This window comes from Coffea eugenioides, chromosome 10, assembly GCF_003713205.1.
Source record: "Coffea eugenioides isolate CCC68of chromosome 10, Ceug_1.0, whole genome shotgun sequence".
Taxonomy (NCBI): Eukaryota; Viridiplantae; Streptophyta; class Magnoliopsida; order Gentianales; family Rubiaceae; genus Coffea; species Coffea eugenioides.
The window spans coordinates 1,350,297-1,370,355 of NC_040044.1; the positions used below are offsets into that span (position 1 = coordinate 1,350,297).

The window sequence follows — 20,059 nt, forward strand, 5'->3', positions numbered from 1 at the left end:
TCTGTGGAAATGCAGCATTCCATCTTGTATAAGAATCTACAAGAAATGCATTTCTTGTATAAGAAATGCAGCATTCCATCTTGTACCATGAGAACATCTTGATCACCTAAAGGATATGTTTTTAATTTCTTCAGATCTTTTTATTTGCATCTTAAAAATAACAAAAATTAGTGTAAGCCGAACAGAAATCAATGTTTTATACAGCACAATTTTGGGATGAAAAATAAAGCAGATAAACACTGCAAATAAGCATGAGTACCACAAAGGTAAGAGTGATGAAAGCAAGCAGCCAAAAACGAAGCAAGAAAAAACCAACCTGAATGATTAGAACATTGTCAGAAAGATGAGCATTGACAAGGTAGTCCGTGATCCATCTGAGTGAGTCTTGAGCAGGTTCCAATTGATTTACCACCTTCATCTGATCACCGTATTCAAGGATACTCCATGACAACACTGTGGCTGTGTAAGCCATTGGGAATCCAAACTTCATATGGTCCCCAGCATCATACATTCCTTTGGAAAGATCGACTTTTGCGGGACTTCCATCATCAAGAGCCGAATCCCCTCTCCAAGGTATCTTGTTATGAACCAACTTCCCCGCTGCAGAACACAATTACACTTCACCATCAGCAAAAACCATCACGGTAACAGTAAACAAAATAATCGAACTGAAGCTTCTTCATGAAGCTGCTTACTGGATCTGGAATTCAGAAAATCTGATTCCTTCGAGTCTAACAACAAAGTACTCACATAAAACATTACTAGAATTGCCGTGGTAACTCTAGCTAAGTCATTCTAGAACATTATTAAATTGCTAATACGTAGACAGATTACTAAAACTGTAACAGATAAGATGCATTTACTGCTCCTAGTACATTCTGTTTCAAAATAATTAATCCAATATACAGTTAAGGCATAAATTAATTATTCAACCCACAGCTCTGACAAAATTGAACCTTTACCAAGACAGTACAAAAAATTACTGCTAAGTACTCATAGGTTGAGAGCTAAGCTAACACACGGGAAGTTTTGTGATTTAATAATCGAATAGAAATATTCAGGTTCACTGGTAAGATCTAGTATCAGGAGAATCAAACAAACAACTAAGAAATGCATAAAATCATTCCAAGCATGATATCAAAATCTAGCAACCAAAAACAGGAAGAACTACATAAGAAGCTAAGAAACTACATGGATTTAGCTCAATTAAAGCAAATGAAGTTTTAAAACAACATCAGCAAACGTGGATGTAGATACTTGAAAGACGCAGACGAAGAAAAGAAAAAATGCTGTGGTTGTGGAGGGATTCTTTTATACATTTTTGTACGTCTAAGAACTGCATTGCGGCATGGAGAGCGTCAGCATACTTCTTGGTAACAGCACCGGGAGGCCCCGGAACAGGGGCTGCCTCTCCCTTTGAGGCATGGTGCTTCTTCTTGATCGTTACAAAAATTCCAAATGCAATTGCAGCTGCTACAATTAAAACAAGCAACCAACCGCACCAACCCCCTTTCGACCTTGACTTCTCCCCCATTCTCTATGGAAAAGAATGCGCTTTGGTTTTTTTGGATTTAGTTCTGGTTCAGATCTAATCTGCCAAGAAGAAGAAAAACCTTGAAAACACGATAAAACTTTGAAAGTTCTGGGGCTTAAGAAGTCATATAGCACCTGGCATTGATCAATGCCAGGGAAACTGGAGCAGATTTCTGCAGGAAATTGCAAAATCTCAATTCCAGGTGCCTCTGTTCTTCTAGTTTGTTCTAGTATTTCTTTGCACCAAAAAGAAGATACTAAATCCGGAGGGAACGATTAACGAACAGGTTTAGAGGAAGAGAGGTTTATCTGGGCAATGTGGTTGGTTTAGTAGCCCATTTGAGGGAGAAAGATAGGTGAGGAGTCCGTTAAAATGGTTGTTTTGGACAGAACAGGGGCACCGACAATAGACGAGGACGATGTATATGCTTTCTGGCCATTCAGAAGAAAGAGTATCCTTAATAGTATTGGGTCTCCGGATTGTCCGCAGTAAATGTTGAAATCAGTCTTGTAACAGGCGTCATAAGATTACGTACGTATCTAAGCTCCATTTCCTTGGGAAAATCTTGCTGTTAACAAATAATTGGTTATTTTACTGCGACGTCGTATCTTTTCACTTTTCCTTTTTGAGGTTGAATTCGACCAAGAATTGATTTTTTTTTTTTTGAGAAAAATGCAGTTTTGGTATCCAAATTCTGATACTTAAGCAGTTTTAATCCACAAACTTTGGACAAAAACAAATATGGTATCCAAACTTTTAATATTTGAGCACATTTAGTACCCTTAATGGCTTTTTCCTAAATTGCTACTTGAAAGAGTCGCGTGATAGTCATATGTTCGGCAAATATTGTATAAAAAAAAAATTGCTAGAAAGCGTAAAATATCTTTCTGACACTAAGGCGAAGATGAAATACAACAAAAGAAGGAGAAAAGAATAAGATGAGCAGAGTTGGGCAAGTGATTAAAATTTTTAAAATATCTTTCTTGGTACTTAGTGTTAGAAGGATATTTTACGTCTTTTTGGTATTTTTCTTATGCAATAATTGTTGAACATGCGACTATCACGTAACTCTTTTCGATAGCATTTTGAAAAAAAATTGTAAAGGGTACTAAATGTGCTAAAAAATCTGAGTACCAGATTTGTTTTTGTCTAAAGTTTAAGAATTAAAACTGCTCATGTATCAAAATTTGGGTACAAAAGCTACATTTTTCTCTTCTATTTTTTTGTGTGTTCTGGGAAGGTGTGGTGTGGGGTTTGAACTTTATGTGATATGGAACTAAAAAAAAAAAAAAAACTTTGTGTGACATGAGGTGTATGGTGAGTGACGAAGACATTCCACCTGTTCAAAGAAAGACACGCTAGCAAGAAGTGCAACACTCCGTATTTGCATAATTTTCGATCTTTTCTGCCCATGCGTCTCATCAAATTTTTAGGTGAAGTAGATAGGCACTCGACACCATCAAAAACTTGCATGTAAAGCTAGTTTATCAACAGATGCGTGAATTAGAAGTCCTGCCCACTTTATATTCAGGTTTTATATAATTTGTTACTTTGTAAATAAAACACGAAAAAGATCCCCATTAAAGATTTAGCAGTCTGCATCCCAAAGAAGTTTAGCTATCTTTTCCATATGATATGACTCCAACACTTAACGCTGACGAAGAATCACATAAAGAATCAAATGCAGTATTGCATAAAAATCGAGAAAAAGGGATGCAGGGTAATTACATTTTTGAACGTCGAAGAACTTCAATGCAAGTTTGAGGGCATCAGGATACTCCGGATTGCGCCTCTCGTAAATTCTAATCTAATCTATTTTGCCGTTTATTTTTGTTTTGTGTGAACTTTTTCCGATCAACTTATTAAACTCGTTCCAGAATTACAAGATTTTACGCCATAGAAACGTAAGATTACTAAAGAAATACACCACATATATATATATATATATATAAAGGGAAAAGAAAAAGAGACCGGAAGCTTTCGTTCCTTTTTTCCAAGAACTGAAAGAAACACACACACCTACTCAATTAGAACAAATATAGGAGTAATCCGAAAGAACAACCCGAAGGCAATCTAAAGGGAACTCACAAGAAACACCCACGCAACAAACACGGAAGCTTTCGTTCCTGCGGAGTCCTTTTTTGTTGTTACCCTTTGTGTCTTAAGCTCTTTAAGAAATATTTGTGTCTTAAGCTTCAAAACGCAATCCGGTGTTGGTGCTTTTGGTATGTTGCTCGCAAGCAGGCAGGCAGGAATCTTTTGATAGCTACATATTGTGGTTTCTTTGCCATTATTGTCTGTTATTCGTTAGTCCACTCCAAAAGTCCAATCCGGCAATCCCCACTTGTCAAGTACCAGCGAATTCGCCACTAATTGCTGAGGTCGTCATTAACAAACTCACCAATGAAACAAAAAAACTTTAAAAAAAAAAAAAGAGTAGTAATTAGTCGATGGATTCTTACATAACAACTTTTATCATTATCGATCTAGCAACTCGCAGACAGGAATTGCGCGACCTTACATGAGCATTTCTGCTACTCAGCCATGACATAACTAGCCTTGCTAATTCTGCTTACTCTGGATAGATATTCATTAGATAATTATATGAGTCCATTGATGTAATGCATTTACCCAAAAAAAAAAAAAAAAAAAAACCAAAAGATCACTATTGATTTGACTGAGCTGATGTATGGTATACAAGCTTTCTAAGTCTAGGGCCTTGCGACATTTATCATCTTTCCTAACTGAATAAATGTATGAAATGAAATTGTATTAAATACATAGCATTCTTCAAGGAACTTTTTTCATTTTTGATTTTTTCCTCTCAAAATTTAATCTGAAAATTTTTCATTTTTCATTTTTTCCTCTCACAATTGTGATGGGCCATAGAGGTGGCAAGTTCAAGTTGTGGACGGTAAAGGTTGGAGCGCGAACTTGGAGTGGATCATTTTTATGTTTTATTTTATCTTTATTTGCCTTCTTAGACCAGTAAATGTGATTCTACTACTCGTTCTACCCTATGTTTTCAGAACCGGACCGGATAGCGACTCGGCCGAGGTCAGGGGTCAGGGGTCAATGGGTTCGACCGGGGGTCGATAGGGGTCGAACAGGATGACGTCATAAATAAAAATTATTTAAAAATTAAAATATTATATATATAATATCTAATAATATATTGATATTAATAAAGGTATATTCATATATATTTGATGTTTCAAATATATTTAACAAGAAAATACAAAGAAATTAGAACAATCAAGTAGCAATTTATATTATTTAATAAATATTAACAAGTTTAGAATTAAAATTATGAATTTAATTGAAAAATAACATCAAATTTTAGGACAATATTTATAAAGTATCAAATATTTGAGGTATATCAATAAGTTTTAACAATTTAGGGGGTCAAAACATAATATTAAAAAGTTTGAATTTTTTTAAAAAAATTACTGTTGAACAGGAAAAATCGGGTTTTTCCCGGTCAAACCCGGTTTTTGACCGAATTTTAAATTTCCGGTTTTTAAATATGACTCGGACCGGCTACCTGACCGGTTCCCGGTTCAATCGGCCGGTCCGAGTTTTAAAACAGAGGTTCTACCTTTATTCTCATTATTTGCTATCCTATGCTTAAAAGATAAAAAGTAAAGATCATATGTGTTCTCGAGAGAAGTTGAAATTCTTCCAAAAAAAAAAAAGTTTGCTACACTTGTTTGTTCACTAATTTTACATACATCATATCTAAAAACATCTTACAGTTCACACTCTTATCGATCCAGCCGACGAATGCTTGTTCCACTAAATCACCCTACCTTTCTAACTCATCTTAAGAACTCCGCCTATCCATGGGTATTTACCAAATGTTCTTTTAAAAGAAAGCAATCGGAGCTAAAAGCTACTTTAGGAAACACTCTTCTAGAATTACCAATAACCCCCTCTATGCTTCCCCAAATATATACACATTTAACCGTTATTAATAAAATATTTTTTTTCAAAAAACCTCTTTTATAATTTATATGATATCCATTCAGTTGAGAATTATAGAAGTAATTATTTTTAAATTAAAAATCATAACATCATTTAAGCTGATTGACATTTTCTAAAGCAAAAGAAAAAATAAGATATAATTAATTAAAGAATCAATAATCAAGCCATAGATTATGACACAAAATGAGTAAAAATTACAGTTATTTGGATTCTATGGCATGATCACTAAATATAAATGTGTGGGTTCAATTGTTAAACATACACCACTTCCTCGCAAAAAAGTTGAGTCAAAATCCCATTATAAATGTGCGGCTATGTTACTGAGTAATATGTAAGTTCATATGTTTGAATTGACGTGAGTGCTGTGTTGATGGGTAATTTAAATTTAAAAGTTATAGTGGTAGGTAATTCGTAAACACCATTGATGTAGTACTTCTTTTTTTTTTTTTTTTACTTTTACATAATATCCTCGTACAATTTAAATACTTGCGTAATGCTCTATCCTCCGGTAATTTTGTAAGAACTACATGGAGGTAATTGTAACTATAGAAACTTTAGGGGCTTACCGTAATTTAGTCAACTATAGAATTACAAATGTAACCCCATTTTAATTAAACACAGGTAAATTACTCAGTTACGGAGCCGTACTTTGTAGCTTTGATCGCAACTCAGAGGAGCCCGCTCTGTCGCCTCTTGCCGTGGCGACAATTTTACCAGGTTTCCGGCGATTACCCGGGAGCCCTCCAAAGGTATACTTTTCATTAGTTCCTACCTGGTCAGCATCAAGCGTGCATATATGTACATTTCCCTTTCATGATTTTGCCCTCTCGTTTCGAACTTCCGTTGTGGCGATTTTCTTTTCTTTTTAATTTGTGCGGATATATCATTTTATTAAGCCAGGTATTTGTCTTTTTGGGTATTTTTTTTTTCATAATATCGTCAATGCCGCAAAATTAATGACGAAGAAGAAGCGTTCATATTGTAACCATATTGTTTAGGGTTTAACGTGCGACGACAGTATGATGACTGCATTTTGATGTTTTGTTTTGGTAGGGTAACTTTCAGCTGAATATTTTGATCATTTTCTTTCAGTAATTTTTGCTGTTTAAGTAATTTAGATCTTTATTTGCTGATTGTGCGCATGATTTTTGTTCATTGCATTGGATAAAAAAGCAATTCTTGCCAAGTGCTAATTGAAATTAGTATTTTTGTGCTATTTTAATGTTTAAAGAGTCCAGATTTTAGAACACAAATCGATCATTCGCTTTTCTACTAATTCACTGTCTTTTGCTGTGCACATTATCAAGCTTATGGTTGAATTACGGTCATTTTCGTTAGAGATTTTGCTAAAATAAATCATCACATCTAGAAGGATATTTTTTTTCAATACCAAAACATATCTTAACTATTTGGTATATTAGGAATGTTAAAGAGAAATAGTGCTGAGGTAGTTGTATATTGTTGATTGAAAATCAGATGACATGTTTTATTATTCTAATCTTTCATGTTTCTTTGTGACATCAATGTTTTAAGGTAATGTGAACATTTTCTTAATTTTGGGACTCATGAATATTCTCGCAAAACCATTAATATGCAGAGAGTTGGTGAACTTACTACCTAGGTTGGCATTGCTTACTTTGTGGTCAAGATCCTTTCAAGTAGTTAATCCAATTAACCTTCTATAAAGCTGCCATGGTGCTACTTTTGATAATCAGTGGATATCTGACTGCAGCAAGTGTTATATCTGCTACTTCTCTGTTCATTAATTCAATTTTCTTTAGTTACAGTAGGATGCTTGTTTTAACTTTTACTATATATCACATTGTATATGTACCTGGCAACTTTGGTATCAACTGCAAGTTGTTGCTATTAGCTGTCCATCTGACATCTTTAGCTTTTTAAGCATTTTATCATGTGTTGCAAATGGGGATTGAGCTCCTAGAATCTAGTTTAAAAGGAGGTCAAGTTACCGTGTCCAATAACAGTTGCATTATGCTTTGCTGTTTGAGCTTCCAGACCGTTCTGGTACTCTATGATGTGGTAGGCATTTGTGCAGTAGAAGACCTAAAATTTTCTAATACAGCTAAGAAATTTTATTGAGCTGAAGATAAAGCCGAAGTCAGCTTGTTTCATGTTACCAAATGACCGAAGTCAAAAGAATTAAGTATGAGAAATAAAGTAAGAGGAAAGTTGTTCTGTGCTGCTGATTGCTGGATTAACCTGTAATGCATTGCTTAATTCAGACAGATGGATGGTGAAGCCAATGAACAGCTGCCCAAACAGGAGCGTTTGAGGACAAGATGGACAGCATCCCTCGATAAGATTTTTGCAGACCTTGTTGTTCAGCAGATTCAACTGGGGAACAGACCAAACAATGTTTTTGACAAGAAGACATGGAACCACATACGCGAAGAATTTAACAGACAGACAAATCTTAACTTTAATAATAATCAATTGAGGAAACACCTTGATGTTCTCCGGACACGTTACTGTAGTCTGAAATCAGCCTTTGATCAACAGGATCCCATAGAAGATTCTTGCTACATTGGGTTTGACCTATGGGAAGACATTGGAGTATTATTCTTTTCCTTCTTATTCTTCTACCTCTCTCTCTCTCTGAATGGTATTATGGCTCTTGATTCTGTTTTTCTTTTTGTTATATTAACAGGCACAACATAAGCCTGCTGAGTCCACCAAGATCAAGGATTGTCCTATTTATGACCAGTTATGTGCAATTTTTGCGGATTCAGGTGCTGATGGAAAATATGCTCAATCCAGCCACTATGAAGAGCTAGACAAATCTGCTGGGAAATATGCCCAATCCAGCCACTATGAAGAACTGGATAAATCTGCAGGTACAGACCCTTTATATCAGGAAAGTGGAAATGCACTTCCTCAAACCCCTGCGCTGTCAAGACCTGAACAAGGAAATCCATCTCCGCCACAGAATATGAATAAAACCACAGCAGAAAGAAAGAGGAAGCGTCCAGCAGAGACTAGCAGGGGATCCGGAGAAAGTTACTTGGATGGAAATTTAAGAAATATAATGGCAGGAGCATTGTTAGATATGATTGGTGCATCAAAGTTGCGATCAACAGATATGTCTAAGACTGATGATAAATTTACGATAACCAACTGCATAAAAGCTTTGGACGAGATTGAAGGCATTGAGGATTGGCTCTATTATGCAGCGCTGGATCTTTTCGAGGATCCCAGTTCACGAGAGATGTTCCTTTCTCTTAAGAGCAACACAGTAAGGTTAACATGGCTACAGGGGAAGTGTGGTCATTTTTTCTCCTAGTTTAGTAGAACTACCTTTTGGTTTTTTATATTTTTTGGTGCAGATAACACCCTTCAATAGCAAAAACTATGTTAGGCGATAACTTTTTTTGACTTGCTGGCTAGTAGGGATGCAAGATGTTTTAGCATGATCAACGGTCACGGTGACTACTAATTGCTGAAAACTGGATTCGTGTTCTGTCTAGGAAATGTCCGTTCTGTACAAAGAAAAGTAAATATGCAGATGTGCAATGCCCTTCCAGTAAAATCAATGTCGCATCATTTCAGTACTGTATTAGTACTATTTAAGCTGATATCGTAAAACAAACCTAATCGTCCAACATCAAGCAAGATTGGCATTCTCAACATCGACAGCCAATTAAAGTTGAAATAATGCAAGAGATAAACGATGGATACAACAATAACTGTCATACAATCCTATTGATGTACAATTAAAATATTCAGGCTTGGCCCTGCTTTTTCGCTAGCTTATAGAAATCCAGCATTTCTTCTTCCACGGGGTGAGTATCACCGACTATCACGAGGCAATGCAGTGGGGGACCAAAGTCCACCTCTAACAATTGTTTCATCGAACCGGCAACCACCAACTGATCTTCACTACCAAGTCGAGCAAAGCCAACGCAAGTAGTGTCTTCAGTGTATGCTGCAATTCCAGACAAAACAAATAGCAGAATATTTTTAAAAGCAACATAAACAGGGAAAAAAATCCAGGTGGCCAAAGCAAAATGGCTTTACTTCTCTAATGATGTTGCATGTAGGAACATTGGAGCTCATCATGATAGGCCCACAAAACATGGGTAGTGAAAACAACACGTTAGTAGCGCAAGTTAATCAAAGCTGAAATGTTTCCACGAACAGGGAATTAACACCAGACGACACAACCAAAAAGGATAACTACTTCATGGCGAAGTACATTTTAGACAGAATAAGATCTGTGCAGATCAAGCTAAAAGGTATATAGCTAGTTGAAAATTTTTTGATGGAAAGATCTCAGGAGCCACAACAACTGAAAAGCAATGCAATTGTACCCGTATACCTACCATTTTCTCCACGCATTTGTTCAACCTCCAAGAGCTGCTCAATTGCAACACTTACTGCCATAAACCTTGGAGGCTCATATTGCTTTTTCCCTCTGTAACTTGGGAATCAAGAATATTGCAGATGAGTCAAGCATAAAAGCAAGAGACAAACAAAATCACATGGGGTTTTTCATTCTACAGGCTGGCATTAACACTGAAACAAACCTGCATAAAGACTCCAAGGAGGGCTCCTTTACTCGTATGTCTGCAAAGCAGAATTCTCAATTAGAGTTCTGTTATTGCTTAAGGTTTTAACAAGAAAAAGAGTTGTAGAACCTCAGAACTTTCGATTGTTACAGAGATGTTTGAGGGCAATATAAAGTGACAATAGAATTATCTAGAATGAGGATAAGATGTGAAGGCATGGAAGGCATGGGAAAAAAAAAAACCTAGAAGTGAATGACCAATGATAGTTGATTCGATGGTTTTCTCATGGAATAAAGCTCTAAACATGAACCTGACAGGATCAAAACAGCGATTGAAAACAAAACTATGAAAAATTACAAAGCACTCAAATACAACTAGCCAATTGAGTTGACCCAAGCACATGGAAAGCTAGAGAAGCCAAAACAATTAAAACATCAGAATGTGAACTTGGCAATTCTTGTTGTAAGTTCACTACTGCACCGCCTATATACACAGCTTCTTGGAACACAAAAAATGCATTGCACATACATGTCAGATGATGCAGTGTGCAGTAAAACCAGGGCCCAGCAACCGCAGCTGTTAACTACAGCATCTAAGTTCATTAAAAACATTGTTTGGTTTGTCAATCAAAGATGTCAACTTTACCTAACAAGCAAAGAGTATGCAATCCCAGCTTTCTATTTCTTTGAATCTTCTCATAAAAACTATCAGGCCTCCAAGTATCAGTGAAAAATGGAAGGGAAACCGTCTCTCCATATCGGTAGAGTTGTAAACCACAAACTCCAATTGCATTCATTACTGACGCATTATGCACAACCTTAACATCCACACCCAATTTTTTTGCTCTAACAACGAGATCTGTGTGCGTAGTAGCTCTGTGAACAATTGCAGCACAAAAGTAGCAAGAGAAATGAATTAGTCCATGAAAGAGAATAGTAAGCTCCCTGATCGATGAAATGAACCTATCTACTCTTACAGACTGCCTATACTTGCATGACTCTCTGTATAACCAAAAATTTTCATGCAGTACATTAAACACATTTAAAGAAGAGTTTGAAAGATGATTACTTCAAACTTCAAATGTTCGCACATACAAGATACATTGCAGCATCTTTTACATTAAATGATTGCTGCGCAATTAACAAGAAACAAACAAACCCCACATAAAAAATTGCAACATTTGAAGAGACTGAAGAATTGAAATTGAGATGCAGTGGTACATTACCCAAAAGGGTCTCCAACAACGAGAAAAGCAACATCGGACGATGTAGCTTCCAAGAGTATATCGTCTGCCTTTTCCTCGACCATTTCCCTATCCGCTACCGTAATTGATTTGCCGTAGAGCTTTTCCTGCAAAAGATTGTACATTTCTTTCTAAGTTTTGTTAACTGCTTGACGAGCAAAGAATTCTGAAACTACCAAAATAAAATTAAAAAAAAAAAAAGATACCAGAGTAGAAAGGCCATCGGAGGAGATACCAAAGGAGAGGAGAGAGGTATAGGCTTCTATGAATACTTTTTGGGACTTCTGAACAGCTTCAAGGCCTCTGAGAGTGATGTCTTTCTCATCTCCCAATCCCAGTCCTATAATATACAACATTCCTACTGTCTTTCTCCTCTCTTTCTTTTGTTTTGTTCTGATGGGGAGGGTGTGTGAGGTCCTTAAATGGAGATACCGCCGGGGATATCCGGTCAATTTCTACAGGTAGAAGCTAATTTAGTGTTCATATAGCTCGATTGTAATTGAGTTCCAGCGGAGAAGATCACATTCCTCCTCCAGGGAGACCTTAAACCCTAAACCCCTCGTTGGAGTCTTATTCAAAAGGGTATCAACAACGTTGAGCATCACCAACCGTCGATATGTCCGAGTGGTTAAGGAGACAGACTTGAAATCTGTTGGGCTTCGCCCGCGCAGGTTCGAACCCTGCTGTCGACGATTTGATATTTTCTTGGCTGCGTTGTTGATGGGTCTTGGCTTGTTTGTTTATGTTTTTCCATGTTTAAACATTTTGGATGGACTTCAGTGATTCATGATTTTACCGCTGGGTCCAAAATTGAGAGGAGATGGTGAATTTGTCATCACGCAAGCTGCAGAAACCAGTCATTTCAAGTATTACGCAGCATTTAGGAAATTGTGCTTCTTAGCAATTGATCCATCCTCTAGATACTGTAGCCACACCGGCTCCTTTTAACAATTTGGCCTGATGTTGCTGCATTTCGTCTTCGTCTTCTCCTCTTCCTAAGCCTAAGAACTTAGAAGTGGCAAAAAATGGAAATTCTCTCTAGACAGTCCAATTTTGCAGATGGGATCCTTTTTGCATACGACAACTGTAACTATATATATATGTGCTGCTTTTGTATCTTCAATATCCACTTGGTATTGCATATGCTTACATTGTTAATCAGATACATCAGTTGGAAATCTAGAAGCAAGTGGAAAACGAGATCGTGTACAAATTTTGTTCACTGATAAACAACTTGTTAGCCATACATAAATGAATGCCAATATAAAGAGTCTGGCTGAGCAAAAGAGGGAACAACTGAGGTGTTATCCACGAATAGCTGTGGGATTGCTCCATGACTGAAGCGCGGCTCACCATTGAGCGAACCACAGTAGCTCGGAGATATCCTAATCGTCATCTTTGAATTCTCTGTTTTCAACAGCAAAAGTTTACTTCCAATCAGTAAAACAGACTACCATAGCTTCCACTTACACTACTGTTTTCTCTTGCTGCTGCTTAGACGCATCTTCAGAATTGTAAATGTTTTTAATGTGAAAATTAAAGTTTTCGAGCCATATTTTCCTTGTCCTGGTTCCCTATATCAGAATCAGATTTTACAGCTTTATGTAATTACAAGTACCTTACAACATTGTAGTTCAATAGTCAGTTAGGCAGACACAGAAAAGGAGAAAATGCACAAGTACACACCTGCGATCAAGATATCGAGGTTGAATGCCACTTCCTTGACATGTAGTGCATGTCAAGGATCCCATACCTTCACAATTGATGCAGCGGGAGACTTCTTTGTCACCCCCACCAAGCTCGACTGACACACTTCCAGTTCCCATGCAAAATCTGCACGTCTCTGGTGAAGGATCCCATTGAATATTTGTAAGCTGTTTTAAGTCTCATAATTCTGTGAAATATTACTGTTTAGAGTAAACCGTGCTTAGGCAATTAATAGGTGGCAATAATAGAACATTGACTTCCATTGACAGTGTAAACAGTTTTTACAATCTCATTTCTTCACCACAAAATGCACACAGAGACAATGCATCAATAACACCATTTACAGAAACCCACTGTTCCTTTCTGGTATTCATCTGATATCCAGAAAATGGTTGCATAATAGTCTGATGGTTATCAAGCAATTGAACAATCAAGAGTGAAAGACTGCATTTTGCTGGTTATCCACATAAGTAACATAAGATTGCTTTTCCAGCCATGTACATTTGGTTATTGCCTTAATGGAAGCATACCAAGTTCCAAGCTTTGGATTATGGACGAGTTGCAAGCCATACACTAGAGTCCTTGGGTTGACACTTATGATTTAAGCCCTCTGAACTATAAGATCAACCAATTTCCTAAATATGAAGTGTAAAGATTTTCAAGCAGTCAATACATATATCAACCCCAATGTGGAGTGTGAATGGAAGCACAAGTAATCCATAGTGGATGTAATCTAACATCTTTACATTTAACCCATCAAGTCACAAAGTTGTGTCAAAACTCCAAGAGAGGTAAACGATCATTATTTCCTGCTGTTTTACTTCTAAAGCTTCATTTTGCTTCCTTGTTTCATTCAAATTGCTCGATCAACGGACTAACTAATTATGTCAGTTGCTCAATAAAAAATTTAAAATAAAAAAAGAAAACATGTCAATTCAACAATTTATCTGTCTTGAAAACACAGGAAATACTGAAAAAGGAAAAAAAAAAAAATTAACTCACGAGCACCAGAGCCATTGCAAGGGAAGCATGGCTGGGTATTCTCTCTTTTGGCCTACAGCAATAGTATGCACTAGCGTCAGCTCTCCAATATTGAATCATTGAAAATTGAGTACAAATTACCAAAATGCTGGATTCCCAATCAAATAATAAAGAGAAGATACAAAATTTCATGGAAATAAATGTACTTTCTAACAGAAAAAGAAGAAAGAACATCAAGCTTAAGGACTAACCGCACTGTCAATTTGGGTTTCATAGAAAACTGGAATTCCAATCCCAACTGCAATGCTGGCCACACCTACCGTTATTGCTACTATCTGCAGAATCCAATGCCATCTCAAAAAGGAAACATACAAGAATCAACAAAAACTGGTTAGACATCTGTTATGATTTTAAAACAGAAGAAACTACAAGATAAAAATAAAATAAAAAGAAGGAATGTTACAAGGACAGAAGAGGGGCACCGTATTCTGGTCAAGTTCAATAGCTCTGATGCATGGATAAGAAGTTGGGCAGCGTCGGTTCCTAATTGATTTCTGCGTAAGAAGACCAGAAGAAGAAGAAGAATTCTTGAGAGGACAGCATATGAATGGAGAATGCAGTCTGGAAACTGAAGGTGTAATTGTCATTTTCTCTGACTAATTTCTTCTAAGATTCCAAGTAACTCTTTTCTCTGCTGTCTACGCTTCAAGGAATTGTTCTGTGTGTATGTGCAAAGGGCTGAGATTATTGCAAAGAATTACTGCTACAAGTGAGCACTTGTGGAAAACGGGAATGTGAGCTCAGTGTCAATGGTGTTGTAGGATTTTGTGGGGTCACATTCAATCTTAGCCACAGCAATTTCTTGTAATTTTGAACCTCCGAGTGACTCGTCTTGGGCTGTTTGGGTCGGCTTCCAAGTTCCAACAGCGTATATCATCAGCTAACAATTGTCCAGTCCATTTGATCCTCGGCTAGCTTTAGCTTTTGGGATTTAAAGAAGAGAACTTGGATCAGACTCGAGTTGGTATTGGTCTTCGCTTGAATTACACATGCCCACCCAAGTTGTGATAACAAGACTCTGAGGCCTGAGCCTGCTCTTAACTGCTCGAGTTTTGTCCAGCTGAATTTTTTTTTTCTTTTTCATTTAGGGATATCCCTACATTACAATCAGACTAATCTCTTAAGCCTGTGTAGAGTCTTGTCCCAAGAATATATAGTGAGGTAGCACACGATAACTACCAGATTACAGAAGAACCAGTCGAACTACCCGCAATGCTTGTCCAGCTGATTTAAAGGTTTCATTTGTCAAGTTAGGTACTTGAGCAGTGACAGCATTCTGTCTAGGAAAAGCAACAATAATATTATGATACTGAAGTTATTTTAGAACCCACAATAACATTTCGTTTTTTATTCTTGTTCATATCTGTGGCATGTTGATGCGTTTTCAGTCATTACAGCAAATTCATGGCAATGAAATTATTTCTTTTATCCAAAAAAAAAGGGTAAAGTAATAGTTGTTTCTGATAAAGAAACGTTTTTAAGGCTGCCTATCAATGCTTGAAAACTTGGATAGCGTAAACGACGAAGAAAAGTACATTTTGCATTACGACTCCATGCCCTTTCTCTCATCGGAATTCGACACATCGACATTGTAATGTACTGCAGTGCCACTACCATTGGAGGATTTTTTTTTTTTTTTCTAACGGTCTATTATCCATTTATCTTTGTGAAGCTCAAACTTCTAATCCATCCAAGAAAGTGGATTTTGCAGTTAGAATTGGACAAAGAAGAACTGAGTGATCATCATACTTGTATATGAAATATTCTTTGTTCTCAATTGCCTTTCTAAAGTGGGATGGGATGCTCATTGTATCCTCCGTTTCACTTTCCAAACAAGGAATTCTGATGAACCCGTGACAGCCCCTTTACATTTCTTTCTTTTACCCCCTCCAGTCACGCCATCAAGACTTTTGCCTGTACTGTCATTTTTGCTAAAATAGGAGCTGCCAGAGGGGGTTTCTTTATTCTCTTTTTTTTTTTTTAGTTCAATTTTTTCTTGTTTCGGTCAAAGAAAGGTTATATATGGAGATGGTGTTGGATCCTTAATCCAACATTGGACTTATATGTGAATAATTATGTATTGCAAACTGTCAATTAAGGTTAAACCCAATTAAAGTGATCAAATATAGTTTGGGTTTAATGTATCTAATAGGATGTGGGCCCTTTTGTGTGTAGAAACTTATGGGCTCCTATTTCAATGATGGGCTGAAATAGGGCTCCAAAGGTAACAGGAATGTTACCTATAAATAGGGTTATGGTCCCCAGGTCACAGGTATCGTTTTAGTTGTCGTATTTCCTAATACCACAAAATACCCCTTCCCTGATATCCCATCGTCAGGAAAGATATCAGAGAGAAACTAAAGGCCTCTCTCAAAGGATCGGTGAATACCTGTTGATCTGGAAGGCCACCCCAAATCTCTAGGGATTCAAGTATCAAGGTTATCAATATGGATTCAGGTACGCTTCCGCTATTTTACAGTTAATGTATTTCTTAATAATCGCCATATAGATCTTGGGTTCAATAGGTGATGGTTTTCACCAATGGTTAAATTTAGATAACCACCCTAACAAGTGGTATCAGAGCCCATATGGTTGATTATTGAGAAATAATTTGGAATCAGTAATTTGTATATATATATACATGTATATAATTTCTATGTCTCATGAATAAACTCTTCGGTTATATGGTTGTCGGCTGAACAAGAAAATTCTTGGTAATGGCCAATTGTTCACTTATTGGACTCTTGTTCACGTCATGATTGTTTATTTGTGCGGCTTTATGTTTTGGTTTGATGCTTCAGATTTCATGAATTACTGGTTTTGCATCATATATGAATATGTGGATCCCACCATGATAGACAAGTTAATTTTGTTTCATGTTAACTTTTTAATTCATGGTTTGTTTGCTTCCGCGGTTTGGGTCATGGTGCTTCTGTACTCATGTTTTGGCTTCTGTTTTGGTTTCTCACATGGCAGACATGGGTTTCTTTTAATTTCTCTATTTTTAAGGATCAAAATCGATAATAGAGAGTGCATGATTCAATTCTGTGAAACTCCCCATCGCATAGCATAATGTTTGTCGAATTCACATGATTGTGATGATATAAGCTAATTTGTCCTCTGGCCACGGGAAGTCCTTTGTCTTCTGGCTAAATTGTTACTACTGTCTTTAGACTGCATCTTCTGTTTAAGAGACAATATGTATATATTTATGTTAAGAAAATTAGGATTTATTTATTTTAAGTGAATCCTAAAAAAAAGTTAAATAGGACATTTAAGCCCTATAAAATCCATATGTATGGCCCATTAAATGTGTAATTTTTATAAAGTACTTATGGATTTCAAGAAAAATTTTGGGCTTGGATGTTAATTTTGGGTCAAATTATGGATATGGACCTTTGGTCCAATAAGTCATGATTTAATTTAATTAATTTGACCATGTTTAACCACGTTTTGACCAAAGTTGACTTTGATCAAAATTTTTGTTTTATTTGGATAATTTTAAATTTGAATATTGGTATGATTATATATATTTTGGAATAAATTAATTGAAATAATATGCCACCAAAGTGACCTCTATTATGGAAATTAATTTATTTTAAAATATAATTAGTTGGGCACTAGTAATTTTATGAATATTGATCGGCCCAAAGGAAGGTCAATATTTAATGAAATTACATGTGTACTTGTGGTAATAAATGCGTGATAATTATTTGGATTTTACATGTGATTTATAAATTGGCCCAAAGGAAAATTTATTTTCGACATGTTATTATTATCAGCATTTATTACTGCACCAAGATATCACTCACTAGTTAATATTTTTGTCCAAAGACGAAATATTAATGGAATATCGGTATCTTGAGATGGGACTACCATTATTTAAATTTATTATTATTTTGGTTTATGTGAGCATTGTTTTAATTATATTATGTTTTCTGTTCAGTTGCGAATGATCTTACAAATATTACTTCCAACATCAATAATATTCCTATGCTGAATGGCACAAACTTCAAGTCCTGGAAAGAAAATCTCTTGATAGTACTTGGAGTAATGGATCTCGACCTTGCGTTAAGGAATGATTCACCCCCACCTCTTACAGATCAGAGTACCTCTGATGAAAAGAGAAATAATGAGAGGTGGGAGAGATCAAATCGCTTGTGTCTGATGATCATTAAAAAGGCCGTTCCAAAAGCATTTAGGGGAACAATGTCAGAAACGACTGTAACCGCTAAAGAGTTCCTTCAGGACATTGAAAAAAGGTTTGTCAAGAACGAAAAGGCTGAAGTTAGTACGCTCTTGACACGCCTTGTTTCAATGAAATATAGTAATTTGGTTTGTTCTGAGGTTAATTTAACTTCGGTACCTAGACACACATGGTGGTTAGATTCTGGTGCAACAACTCACATCAGTGTGTCTATGCAGGGTTGCCTGAATTGCCGAAAGCCTAATGATAGTGAAAGATATATCTACGTGGGCGATGGCAAAACAGTTCAAGTTGAGGCAATTGGAGTTTTTAGATTATTGTTAAAGACCGGATTTTATTTGGATCTCAATGAGACATTTGTTGTACCGTCTTTTAGACGGAATTTAATTTCTATTTCTGCTTTGGACAAATTTGGTTATTTTTGTTCATTTGGAAATGGAAAATTTGAATTGTTTCATGATTCAAAATTGGTTGGTTCTGGTTCTTTAATGCACTACGATAATCTATATTTAATTGACACAATTGTCTCATTTAATGAATCTCTGCATTTGAGTACTAGAGGAGTTAAAAGAAAATTAGCCAATGAGAATTCAGCTGCATTATGGCACAAGAGATTAGGACATATCTCCAAACGGAGAATGGAAAGACTTGTGTCAAATGAAATTCTCGACCCCTTGAATTTTACAGATTTTAATGATTGTATTAACTGTATAAAGGGGAAACAAACCAATAAAAGGAGATTTGAAGCCAATAGGTCCTTAGACGTCTTAGAACTTATACATACAGATATTTGTGGACCATTTCCTACATCTGCTTGGAATGGTCAACAATATTTTATAACGTTCATAGACGATTTTTCAAGATATGGCTACATATATCTCATTTCTGAAAAGTCACAGTCACTGGACGTGTTCAAAAAATTTTAAGGCCGAAGTTGAGAATCAACTCAACAAAAGAATTAAAAGCGTCAGATCTGACCGTGGTGGTGAGTACTATGGTAGATATGACGGTTCAGGTGAACAACGTCCAGGACCATTTGCTAAATACCTAGAGGAATGCGGTATCGTTCCACAGTACACTATGCCGGGTTCACCCACTATGAATGGTGTAGCTGAAAGACGAAATAGAACGCTTAAAGACATGGTAAGGAGTATGATATGTCATTCCACCTTACCAGAGTCACTCTGGGGAGAAGCACTTAAGACTGCAGCATATATTCTTAACAGAGTTCCAACTAAAGCAACTATCAAAACCCCTTATGAGCTTTGGACAGGGAAAAAGCCCAGTTTAAAGCATCTGCATGTTTGGGGGTGTCCAGCTGAGGCAAGGCCTTACAGGCCAAATGAAAAGAAACTGGATTCAAGAACGATTAGTTGTTATTTTATTGGATATTCTGAAAGATCCAGAGGTTACAAGTTTTATGATCCCACAGCCAAATCAATTTTTGAGACAGGAAATGCCCGGTTCTTTGAGGATGTCGAGTTTGGGGGAGAACATACAGTAAGGGACATTGTCTTTAAAGAGGAATATATTAATATTCCCACAGGTGTCATTACTCTTGCTCAGGACCCTATTCCTGAATTTGATCATGATACAACAAATCAAGACAATGTCGAAGAGCAAACTGTTATAGAAGAACAAACTCTTCCTCTTCAAGAACCAGTGCCATTAAGAAGATCCACTAGAGAAAGGAGAAGTGCAGTGCCAGATGATTACATTGTTTTTCTCCAAGAACATGAGGATGACTCTGGATTGATGGAAGATGATCCAATCAACTTCCGTCAAGCCATGGAAAGTTCAAATTCTCAAAAGTGGAT

At 36.5% G+C, this 20,059-nt stretch overlaps 4 protein-coding genes and 1 non-coding gene across 6 annotated transcripts; 2 read left to right on the forward strand and 3 right to left on the reverse strand.

The window, feature by feature from the left end:
* Positions 1–188: 188 nt before the first annotated feature.
* On the reverse strand, positions 189–1,987 carry LOC113749177 (endoglucanase 10-like). The gene is made up of 3 exons (XM_027292851.1): positions 1,318–1,987; positions 317–600; positions 189–239 (listed from the first exon to the last, which is right to left on the reverse strand). Exons 1-3 carry the CDS (start codon positions 1,532–1,534, stop codon positions 189–191), a joined length of 552 nt encoding a protein of 183 aa, XP_027148652.1. The 5' UTR covers positions 1,535–1,987.
* A 4,058-nt stretch (positions 1,988–6,045) lies between these two features.
* On the forward strand, positions 6,046–8,949 carry LOC113749181 (L10-interacting MYB domain-containing protein-like). Its single transcript, XM_027292855.1, has 4 exons — positions 6,046–6,051; positions 6,140–6,267; positions 7,762–8,092; positions 8,187–8,949. The coding sequence occupies exons 1-4, from the start codon at positions 6,046–6,048 to the stop codon at positions 8,817–8,819; spliced, it is 1,098 nt and encodes a 365-aa protein (XP_027148656.1). The 3' UTR covers positions 8,820–8,949.
* An 85-nt stretch (positions 8,950–9,034) lies between these two features.
* On the reverse strand, positions 9,035–11,785 carry LOC113748660 (probable diphthine methyl ester synthase). 2 transcript variants are annotated; one of them, XM_027292173.1, is made up of 6 exons: positions 11,494–11,785; positions 11,270–11,394; positions 10,690–10,919; positions 10,063–10,102; positions 9,859–9,950; positions 9,035–9,461 (listed from the first exon to the last, which is right to left on the reverse strand). In XM_027292173.1, the coding sequence occupies exons 1-6, from the start codon at positions 11,641–11,643 to the stop codon at positions 9,259–9,261; spliced, it is 840 nt and encodes a 279-aa protein (XP_027147974.1). In that variant the 5' UTR covers positions 11,644–11,785; the 3' UTR covers positions 9,035–9,258. The 2 variants fall into 2 exon arrangements, with proteins under 2 accessions (XP_027147974.1, XP_027147973.1); XM_027292172.1 differs by having other exon boundaries at positions 9,859–9,956.
* Positions 11,786–11,897: 112 nt separating this feature from the next.
* On the forward strand, positions 11,898–11,979 carry TRNAS-UGA. The gene has a single exon. It is a non-coding gene; the product is annotated as a tRNA-Ser (tRNA).
* A 422-nt stretch (positions 11,980–12,401) lies between these two features.
* Positions 12,402–14,794, reverse strand: LOC113749117 (protein SPA, chloroplastic). Its single transcript, XM_027292778.1, has 5 exons — positions 14,458–14,794; positions 14,227–14,310; positions 13,997–14,048; positions 12,974–13,130; positions 12,402–12,694 (listed from the first exon to the last, which is right to left on the reverse strand). Exons 1-5 carry the CDS (start codon positions 14,620–14,622, stop codon positions 12,673–12,675), a joined length of 480 nt encoding a protein of 159 aa, XP_027148579.1. The 5' UTR covers positions 14,623–14,794; the 3' UTR covers positions 12,402–12,672.
* Positions 14,795–20,059: the final 5,265 nt, after the last annotated feature.